The sequence below is a fragment of the Lactuca serriola genome, chromosome 3 (genome assembly GCF_051521515.1).
Source record: "Lactuca serriola cultivar US96UC23 chromosome 3, Lser_US96UC23_V15, whole genome shotgun sequence".
Classification (NCBI taxonomy): Eukaryota; Viridiplantae; Streptophyta; class Magnoliopsida; order Asterales; family Asteraceae; genus Lactuca; species Lactuca serriola.
The window spans coordinates 54,944,425-54,956,096 of NC_136410.1; the positions used below are offsets into that span (position 1 = coordinate 54,944,425).

The following is an 11,672-nucleotide window of genomic DNA, read 5'->3' on the forward strand; positions in this document are numbered from 1 at the left end:
GCAATTTTTTTAAATACAATTTTTTTTATTTAAGAATGCAGTTTTTTTAAAAAAATTGCATTTTTTTTAAAATTTAGTTTTTTTTTATAAAAAAATTTAGGTTTTTTAAAAAAAATTGCTGTTTTTTAAAAAAATATTTTTTCAATTTTTTTTTTCAAAAGTTCATGTTTTCTATAAAAAATTAAAAAATCTGCATATTAAAAAAACAAAAAAAAAATACTATTTTAAAAAAAAATATGAATATTTGATTTATGATGTAAATTTTTAGATATTTATATTAATATGTTAAATAACACCAAAAAATTAAACATTAAATGAGATTTATAAGATGACGATCATGTCCTTAATTAATTACTTTTGATCCAATGCTCCACTTTTAGTTCTCGGGAAACGATAAGTTGTTAACCAATCTCAACTATATATATATATATATATATATATATATATATATATATATATATATATATATATATATATATATATATAGGTTTTGGTCAAATGTTTTTTTATGAAAACTAGGAGATGTTTGGTAGCCTTTTAATTTTTCAGTTAAAAGGTAAATTTTTAATTTTTCAGGCCTTTTAATTATTTAGTAGTCTCCTAATTTCAAGAGAAAGAAGTTATACATGAATTAAAAAAAAAGTTTACACCAAATATTTTTTCACTTGTCTTCTATTTCATACAGTCTTATTTTTCCTTTAATTGTGCCTTTTAAAATTTAAAATATTAAAATTTGAGACGCTAAAAAAGTATAACTAACTTGGTTTAAGTAAAAGTTTTAACCCATCTATTTTTGGTCAATCGTAGGCCGAATGACTTAATGTTTTATTTAATGGTACGTAATAGGCAAATTTTGTAGAGGCAAATGTGTTACATTTACAAGGTAGTATTTGCATTTTTATAAAATTTAAGATATGCATTAGAAAAATATATTTAAAAATATTAATGGTACGTAAACATCATGTTAAACTCTGGTTTTTAACCTACAAAAAATAAATAAAACAATAGTTTGGGTTCCAAATAAATTCAACCTACAAAAATAAATTTTAAAAAAATATTAATGGAATTCCTTATTAAGATTATTCAGTTAATCCAAATAAACAGAAAACTAAGCAAACTAAAACATAATAAAATTATTTTAATTAGATTAAATAGATCCAATTAAAAACAAGATAATCCAAACGAATAACCTAAATCTTATCTACTTGGGATAAATTATTCGGGTTTGGTTATTTATGACACCCCCCAATAGTGTAAATTACAATAACTGACCTATCCGAAACAGATATTATATTTTGTCAGATATTTAGTAGAAAGTTCTTTCGAATGTAGTCCACTATGCCCTTAAGGTCAAGGAAATCGAAGAAAAGGCTAAAGGCGCATTATCTTTTATAGTTACGTGGCCCCGGTTTATGAAAATGAAACTCAAGAACCATGTTGGCTACTTGTTACTTAATTGCCATCGGTCATGACTCATTCCTCACCCATGCATATCCATCATTTCAAAATGGCACCTCATGGGCTCCTTCAATACCACCTTACTTTTACACCAAAAACCACCTTCATTTTCTGGTTTTGGTTACTCTATAAATATCCCTTCACTCATCTCTTCATTTCATTAAGAAAAAATCCCAACACTACAAATCTAAAACACATACATAACCAGAACTCCTAGTTTCTCACTCACAAAATCAAAATGATTTCTCTAAATCGTATTTGGATGGCCACCGGTGTGGTTATTGTGAATGGACATAAATCCCTCCTCCTCAACTCCTTCCGCCATGGCAAGAAGGCTTTCACCTCCGATCTCCGTCCACTTTCCGGCCTGCTAATATTAGATGTCAGTGTCGGAGACAAGAAGAGAACACAGTCCAATGAGTCTCTCCGGCAAGTGATGTACTTTAACTGCTGGGGCCAAAGCTGAAGATTGGTTTGTGTTGTGTGTTTGGGAGGCTTCAATTCTCGACGGATGAGCAATCGATGATGCGAGTTAAGTTAAGTCATGGTTTGGGGATTTGGGAGTGAGTCGTAAAATGGATTATTTCCTTTTCCTGAGGAAGAAGGTTATAATTTGTAAATATCACTGGCTCATATAGTATTAACCAATACAATGCATATATAAAAATCTAAAGTAAATGTTACTTTTCTTTTGGAACTTGATATTGTTTGTCTTGAGCTGAGCTTGTTGATTTTTATGATCCGAACAAATTCGATCACATTCTAAAATTTCATATAGTAATTAATGATTAGAAAAAAAGGAGATTAAAAAAACCGTGAATTGAACTTATTTCTTCTAAAAACGAAAAATAATATCCCAAACTATTTCCAAAAGTTTTCTATATAGCCATCAATTTTGTAAGGTCAACAGTAAAATGGATGTGCGATTTGCAAAATTAAACTCTTGAAAAAAAAATAGAGAAAATGACAAAAATAGTCATTTACACTAATGACATTATAAAAATAGCTAAAAAAATCGAAATTACAAAATTAGCCAACGATTTTGCAGATGGAGATGCCCCATCTGCGAAATGAGCATCTCATCTACGAAAGTATAAGCACCTAAAGCACAGTTGTGCTTTAGGTGCTTGTACTTTCGCAGATGAGATGCTCCATCTGCGAAATTGCATCTCATCTGCGAAATCCCCTTGTGTTTTACTATATAAACGGTTTTTTTCTCCATTTTCACCATTCTCTACACAAAAACTCTCTCTATCTTTGGACTTCTCTCGGAATTTTGGCTAGTTTTTGAAGAAAATTGAGGATTATGTCAACAATCCCGCAAATATGGTTAGATTTTAACTCTTTTAATGTTTAAACTTATTTTTTATTTTATCATTTGTTGTATTATTTAGTGTTAAAAAAGGGTAATTTTGTTGTGTTTGATAGTTTTAATATTTATTTAGTATACTTGAAGTTTAAATGCTATTTTGTTAGTGTTTGTTTGAATGTACAAGTAGAGACTGTGTAGATAATGTTTACAATTTGTTATTTTTGTTGTTTGTTTAGTTGTTGTATAACCTGAAAACTTGTATTTTCTTATCGTATAATTGTTTATATAAAGTGAAAAATAGTTAAATTATAGTATGTGCAAAATAGTCGTTTGTATATATATTTGTCGTATAAGTATAACATTCGTATAAGTTGAAAATTTGTCGTATATATATTGTTAGAAATTGTTTGTGTTTGTCGTGTAAGTTGAAAATTTGTATAAAGTTGTCGTATAACTTGCAAAATTGTTAATTTAGTTGTCGTTTTATTTTAAAAATTGTTTGTTTATATGGCTATAAAATGTTAGTTTTAATTAGAAAGATAAAAATTGTTTATATATTTGTCGTTTAAGTTGAAAATTTGTCGTTGATATGTTTGTCGTTTAAGTTGAAAATTTGTTTAATAAAATGTTTATATAATTATGTATGATATTGTTTTTTATCGTAAATATATTTGTTGTATAACTTGGAAAATTGTTTATATGTGTATGTTATTGTTTTTTATCGGAAATATATATTAGTAATTAAGAAATTGTATTTGCATTACTAATTGTTTATGTACTTATTGCAGTTCGTAATCATATATTTTAAAAACAAAATATTTTTTAGTTCTCTAATTTGTTTTTGAGTTTTTTTTGCAGCATGATTTTAGTTTTATGAATACGAAAGCCTTTGTGAACTTAAAAGGCTCGGGTGGTAACATATGGGAAGTATTTGAAGTTTTAGATGATGTCAGACGTGTCATTTTCAGAGATATCGTCTTTGGTTATTTTATTGATGTCCCTCGTTTACAAGGGGACGCATTATTGTTTCATAAAATGTTCCTTCATCAGATCCGGACGGACCCTGTTTTATCTCCAGATGGAATAAAACGATTATATTTTCGAGTAGGCAATACGAAAATGGTTTATGGGCCGGAAGAGTTTTGTTTGATTACCGGCTTCAATTTTGGGGAGTATCCAAAAAACATTGGGGAAAAAAGGGTCGGAAAAATTATTAAGCAGTAAAAAAAGATGTTTATTGCGTGAACGACTATTTCCGGACCATACTAATAGTTCGGTGAAAATCGGCGACCTGAAACGTTTAATTTTAAATCGAACATTCCTAGCACTTGACGACGTTGATGCAGTTAGAGTATGTTTGATATACATTTTGTGTGAAAGTTTTTTGGGTAAAGAAGTTAATGATCGGGTGCCACAAGATTGATTTTTTTTGGCTGAGAATTTGGATATCTGGAACAGGTATGTTTTGTTTACGTTAAAAGTTCTATTTTATTAAAGTTATAATTTATATAATAACCAATTTTGTTTTTTTGTTTTGTTAGCTTTGCTTGGGGTAGCTATCTCTGGGATTTTACTTATGTTGACCTTGAGGATACATGGAACAAAATACATAATTATTTATCACTTTCTGAGCGTCGTCAAACTTTAAAGTACTCCGTCTCAGGATTTACGGCTCCAATAAGGGTATAAAAATTTTCTTATATTTAAATTGTTTTATTGTTATGTTTTTTATTTTAATTTTAACTTTTATTACTGTAATTGTAAAAAATTATAGATATGGATATATGAGATGATTCCGGCTGTTCGTGCATGTGGATTTGTATTGAGAAAAAATAAAGACTTGCCTCGGATGAAACGATGGAGTGGAACAAAAAAATTGAAATGGGTTGACGTGAACAAGATTTGGTCAAAGATACAGGTTTATAAATTTTTCGTTTATTATTAATAAACTTGATTATTATACTTTTATATGCATTTTTAATATGTTTAATTTTTTAGGAGGGGCAACCACCAAGACAAAACATGTTACCGGGTGATGGTGAGATGACATCTTGTTATTGTATGTCATTTCAAGAGTATGTATATGGTGAAGGGAAAGCAGTTCCATCCCCAGTACGGGACCATTTTAGGAGACAAGACGAATCTTCGTCTAGTATGTCGTCCAGTGGTCGCTCTCATGGTAGAGGTCGTGGCAGTGGGAAACACAACCTAGACGAGGTGTTGAAACGGCTACATGCACTGGAGCAGCATGTGTTTATGAACCGACAACCTACAGAGGTTTTTGTTGAAGAAGTGAATACTGAACAATTTTGGAACGACATTAGTTTTGATGATCCGATAGTGTCACAAAGAAAATATGATGAACAGGTTAGTTACACGCTACATTATTTTTTATATTTTATTAACATATATGAATACCTGTGTTCATATTTTATATTTGAAAATATAGGTTGTGCAAGATGAAGTGATGAATAAAAACAATACAACAGAAAATGTTTTTTTGTGATATTCAAGACGACAAGGTTGTTATAGATATTACCTTTACGATTTTAATAATTACTTTTTAATAAAGTGTCTTTCGTTATTAAGTAAAAATTTTATATTTTTAATGTAGGTGTTGGAGGAGAGGAATGACTATGCGGGGAACAAATTTGATGATGATGTGTTTGATGTAAATGATTATAGTGAAGTTAAAGAGGTTCTTATAGTTACATTAATATAAATATTTTGTTTTTAGTAGATTAAATCATTTATTTAATTAGATATTATTGCTTATTAAATTATGTGTATTTCGTTATTAAGTATAAAGTTTTATTTTTAATGTAGGAGTGGGAGGAGAGGAATGACAATGCGGGGAACAAATTTGATGATGATGTGTCGGACGAAGACGAACTAATAATAACGGGAATTGTAGATTATTTTGATGAGTATGATGGCAAAGAAGTTACACCTGATAAACCGAGGACTCGAAAACCATCACAATATTTGTGCCCTCCTTACACCGAGGTATTCGTTTTATTTATAAACTGATGATTTTATGTTTATGTGAATTATATGAAAGATATAGATTTAAAGATTTGAATATTGTTTTTAGTTGCACACGACACCGAAGCAAAAAAGAAGAACAAAAAAGAAGGTTGATATCAAATCAACAAGCCCCGTTCCTCCTCCAGTTTTTGGTGTTGCTCATGACTTCTCCATGTTGCGCCTGCAACCTTACGTAGCAGGCGGTGAGGTTGTCATCCAAAATTATATATTTCATTCATATGATGTCCAGCATCGTTTGTTTAATTTCGTGTTAGATAGAGATTTTTGGAGCTCATTGTTTGAGCATACACACGACGGATGGTTGGAGTTAGCGGTAAATTAATTGTTAATTTATTATTTTAAAAGTTAATTGTTTTTTAGTCAATAACAAAACTATCATGTGTGCAGCATATAACCATTTGGTACCGACTATTGATGGAGAGACGGTTTGAGAGCGACCGACATACAATAATGCCTCCAAATTTTTTTGTTTCTCATGCTTTGGAAGAAGGACAGGACTGGAGGGCGTTTATGGCTGGTATTGCTACGTACCCCAACTTCATGGTTGCTTGGTGGGATGTTGATATGGTAAACTTAATTGTTTATATTGAAAATAATATCGTTATTTTTGTTATGTTTTTGTATTGTGATGTAAAAAAACATAATTTTATTTTCTGATCCTTATACATGTCTTATTGCCGATTCATTCATCCCCTAATCATTGGCTATTTTGGGAACTACGATTAGCATCAATGGAAGTGCATATTTATGACAATCTTGGTAGAGAGGCTTATGAAAAATTCAAATCTGAAGGAATCTTTTCGAAATTTGACCGTCGGGTGGCAAATTATTTGGACAAGATTAATTATTGGGCACGGAGGAACATCCCAAGGATTCCATTGAATATGCAATTCATTTATGAAGAAAATGTTCCCCAACAAAGTAGTCGTTTGGGAGATTGCGGTGTTTTTGTTTGTATGTTTATGGAGCAATTCGTTTCAGGTCAACCAATACGTGTTCTTATTGACCCAAAGAACGCAACTTTAGAGTTCCGTCTACGGATGACAAAATTTTTTTGGGGGTCTAGTCTTGGTCCTATGTAGTTGGATTATATAATTGTATATCTAAATTAATGTTGGATTTGATTATTAGTTTATTTTTACAGTTTACTCAACGGATGGCAAAAAATTTAACGTTACGACAATTACAACAAATTAATGACCTACTAATTACTTATCAATACATACAACATAAGAACGACTACAACATTTGTTTTAACGTTACAAATACAACAATTTATTGACCTAACAACTTCAAAACCATAAAAACAATATTGAAAAGCTTACAACTTGTAAACAAGAACTGCCAAGAACAACACCCAACTACAAACCAACGCTATCTTTAACTTCTTATTTTCTAATTGAAAGAGCTTATTAGAGTTAGCTACTTTAGCTATTACCATAGATGATTGGCCCTTCTCTTCATCAACCCAACTGATAAACCCGCATTTTGGTCCCTGTTAAATTTAACATTGACAGTAAGAAAATAAATTTTTGTCATGTAAACACGAGGGTTTAAATTTGAATGACGTTAACAACATGATACCAAATATGGGCAAGCATAAAATAATCTTCCTGGGTTTTTAGCTGTACCCGAAATCCTAACGATACGTTCTCCTCCGCAATTGCAGTATGCCATTAGCCTTCTTTTTCTTTTAAATCGGAGTTACTTTCTCAGTTAAATTTTTCATACTGAGTGACACCCATTTATAGAAGAAATCATATTACAGACAATTCTTTTTGACTATGAAATGAACTGGTTTGACTATGAATTCAAAAAGTTAAACTACGAAATGCAGACAAGTACATTCTGTAGTATTGTCATGTCGGTCAGTGAAATTTGACTATGAAATGAACTGGTTTGACTATGAATTCAAAAATTTGAACTACGAAATGCAGACAAGTACATTCTGTAGTATTGTCATGTCGGTCAGTGAAATTTGACTATGAAATGAACTGGTTTGACTATGAATTCAAAAAGTTGAACTACGAAATGCAGACAAGTACATTCTGTAGTATTGTCATGTCGGTCGGTGAAATTTGACTATGAAATGAACTGGTTTGACTATGAATTCAAAAAGTTGAACTACGAAATCCAGACAACTACATTCTGTAGTATTGTCATGCCGGACAGTGAAATTTGACTATGAAATGAACTGGTTTGACTATGAATTTAAAAGGTTAAACTATGAATTTTGAACAGTAGAGATACAATATTTTCTATTTATAATTGCATTTGTTTCATTTTGCATTTGTGTGATGATTGTAGAGCACTATCATCGGTATTGAAAATGAGTAGTTACAGCGAAAGAAGCTTTTCTCAACTACCAATTTTCTTGCATAACCTTCAAAGAACAAATCCTAATACCTTCACAGCCATTAAGAAAACCGATACCAACCACTTTCAATTCTCTTTTGTGGCTTTAGGTTGTGTGGTATAACATACTTCTTTTATTGAGTTATATAATATTTCATGGTAATGTATCTCGATTAGTTTTTACTTATCACTAATATATGTTCGTTTTTATGTAGATTCGTACCTTCCTTAGGTGCATGATACCACTGATATATGTGGGTTATTTACCCCTTCTTGGGAGCTATCTGACAACAATGTACTTCGCAGTGGCTTTAGATGGAAATCATGAACCACTACTCTTAGCAATTGGTTTGGGAACCTTAGAGTGTGAAGAATCATGGAGATGGTTCATGATGAGGTTAAAAGATTGTTTAGGTGAGGACATAGAGGTTGGTTTCATAAGCAACCTGTGTGATAAAATAGACTTTGGTGTTCAGAGTGCCTACTCGGATTCCTATCATGGATATTGTCCTAAAGATATAGCTCGAAAGATACGTGAGTCTGTCGGACATAACAATACGGAAGTCGAATCGTTGTTTTGGAGGTCATGCAATGCATATAGCGTTGATGATTTTTACTTGTGTTTGGAAAGGTTGCAAAGTACATGTAGAAAACCACCTTTCTGCACCTTGCTTATGAGTCCAATTTACTGGCTTGACGATATACCGATTTCAAAATGGACAAGAGCATTTTTCCCAAAAATACGTTACAATGTTAAATCGATTGACGTCCCTGAAATTTTGCAAACTATATCCACACGTGAGTTTCCTATAACAACGATAATTGAGTTAATCACCACGTTGATACAATCAAAGTATGCTGAACGGGCCGAAGTGGCGGGTAAGGGAGATTGTAATATTTAGTTTTTTTTATTGTGCTACTATTTTTATTGAAATATCAAATTTTACAGGGAGGTTGTCTGGTGGGTTGACCCCTTATGTTGAGAGTAAGGTTCAAAAATGTCTCAACAAGTCTTATAATTGTAATGCAAGACGTTTGTATGGGGATACATTTGAAGTCGATGACAATTTTTCCACCAACAACGTACAACTTGAACGAAGGGTATGTAGTTGTGGTAAATGGAAAAAAAGCGGTATACCATGTGGCCACGCTATAGCATGTCTAAGAACCCGTACATCTGAATCCATTCACAGAATGGTTGATTACAAGTTCACTAATTATGTGTATCGACTTGCATATGGATCTGAGTTGGTGAATACTATACCATCACATGTGCATTGGGAAATACCAAATGAAACGGTGGTCCTGTTACCTCCCTCAATGCAGTAGTTATTCATGTAGCACCTTTATGTTTTATGTAGTATTATGTATTAGTTTTTTATGTACCCCGTTTTTATTTTAGTGTTGTGTTACGTATTAGTTATCCATGTACCCAGTTTATATTTTACGTCGTATTATGTATTAGTTATTTATATACCCCATTTATATTTTATGGCGTTCTATGTATTAGCTATTGAGGAAACAACATACATTAAAAGAAATGGATGTTTATTAAATAGTAACGACTACACACATACAACAACAAGCAACTTAAATAACGAAAAACAATTAACTTAACCAACATGCATATTAAAAATAAGGGACATTCTTTAAAAGATTCCATGCATCTAAGTGGGTAAACTCGCTACCATCATATTCAAAACGGTATAGTTCCAAAGCCACCTGCCGTAGAATGTCTTCATCCGTATTTGCATGTTCGTTATCTAACTCGTTATAAATACGTTGAAATTGTTTCACCTTTATTTTCATATCCAGAAACTTCGCTTTGACATCTCTTCTTCTTCGATATTGAGTGCGGCTCATTAAATGGTGAAACAAATGACAGACATGAGACCAAAATGATCCAGCACGAACTTGTGGGGGACCCGGTGGAAAATCCTCCTCTACAGTTATAATCCAAGCTTGAACCAAAGCGACCTCCTCTGCGTTTCTCCATATATGTGGTGAGTCCATAATTGCAAGGAGGGAAGTAATACAATACAATTACAACAGATATTGAAATCTATTTATAACGACTCCTTACTTTCCTGGTGCAATGGCTTGTCAATTCAAGCAGCAATGTATTGTGTTGTCATTCGAACGAGGATGAATTGTCAACTCGAACAGTGATCTGTTGTGTTATAAGTATAGTACACTGCATTCGTCAGTTAATTTTGACTATGAATTGCAGACATATTAGAAGATTGGACTGCGATTTTGTGTAGAAACTACTATAAATTGACCTTAAGTTACATAAACACTTTATTAAATAAACCAATACAGCTGTTCAAATATTGTTTTTTAGATTCTACTCTCTTTGTTTCAATCAAAATGAGTTCTATATCATGGAGCAATGAAGAGTTCTTGGTTCGTACACATGCTTATATTCATGTGTACGAGACAAGCAAGTTGAACGATCCAATGTTTTGGAGCCGTTTAACCAATATTTTCAATGCTGAAAACCGAATGGCTACAAGAAACGATCGTGACGAACTAGACATCTTAGCAAGATGGTATGAAATGAAAACCGAAGTTCTATTATTCAACGATCTTTATACCAAAATTGACGACACCCGTTTAAATGCTACTGAGGAGGTCATCTTAGAAGCTGCTAAGGAGGAATACAAGTCATTAAGTAACGGGTTGGAATTCCAGTTTGAAGCCCCTTGGAATATTTTGAAATATATCCCTTTTGTTTAAAATCTATTTTAGTTTATTATGCGAGTACTAGGTTATTTTCATGTATTTCGTATGTATTTCGTTTGTTTAAAATCTATTTTAGTTTATTATGTGAGTATAGGTCATTTTCATGTACTAGGTTATTTTCATGTATTTCGTATGTATTTCATTTGTTTAAAATCTATTTTAGTTTATTATGTGAGCAACTCGTATGATTAACTTGAGTTAATAAATGGCCGTTGCATTAGTTTTCACAATAAATTAGAATACATTAGTAACAAGGATTCCATGAACCATTAAAAACATTACAACAATTACATGAAAAACAACGACATAATACGAACAAAGCATTAACGTAAAACACAAGTCCATGGGTTATTCTTAACGGAAATTAGAGCGGTCTACATGAAATACTGTTTATCTTTAACAACCTTCCAAACTTCCTCATATTCGAAGTCTCTGTCGTCATGCTCACAAATGTAAAACTCTGTAACAATTTCCAAGAACTCTTCTTCGTCACGATAACGAACATTGTTACGTTTCGCATAATTACATGCTCGATTGAACCATGTCACTTCTTCCTTTACATCCATCCACTTAGTAACAACATCTGATTTTTCTCTTTTTTGTCCTTCTCCCATCTCATGGTTAAACAAAGATGTTATGCGACTCCATTCATCACCAATTAGGCAATGCGGGGGAGCAAGTAACGATACACCATCCTTAACACTTAGCCAGCATCGTGTTAGAACTAACACCTCGTTTGTCGTCCATGGCCTTT

General features: G+C 31.9%; 1 protein-coding gene across 1 annotated transcript; it reads left to right on the top strand.

Moving 5' to 3' along the window:
• The first annotated feature begins 4,287 nt into the window (after positions 1-4,287).
• Positions 4,288-6,999, top strand: LOC145095271 (uncharacterized). The gene is made up of 6 exons (XM_079033182.1): positions 4,288-4,453; positions 4,545-4,688; positions 4,769-5,137; positions 5,385-5,468; positions 5,597-5,776; positions 5,865-6,999. The coding sequence occupies exons 2-6, from the start codon at positions 4,560-4,562 to the stop codon at positions 6,138-6,140; spliced, it is 1,038 nt and encodes a 345-aa protein (XP_078889308.1). The 5' UTR covers positions 4,288-4,453; positions 4,545-4,559; the 3' UTR covers positions 6,141-6,999.
• The last annotated feature ends 4,673 nt before the right edge of the window (positions 7,000-11,672 follow it).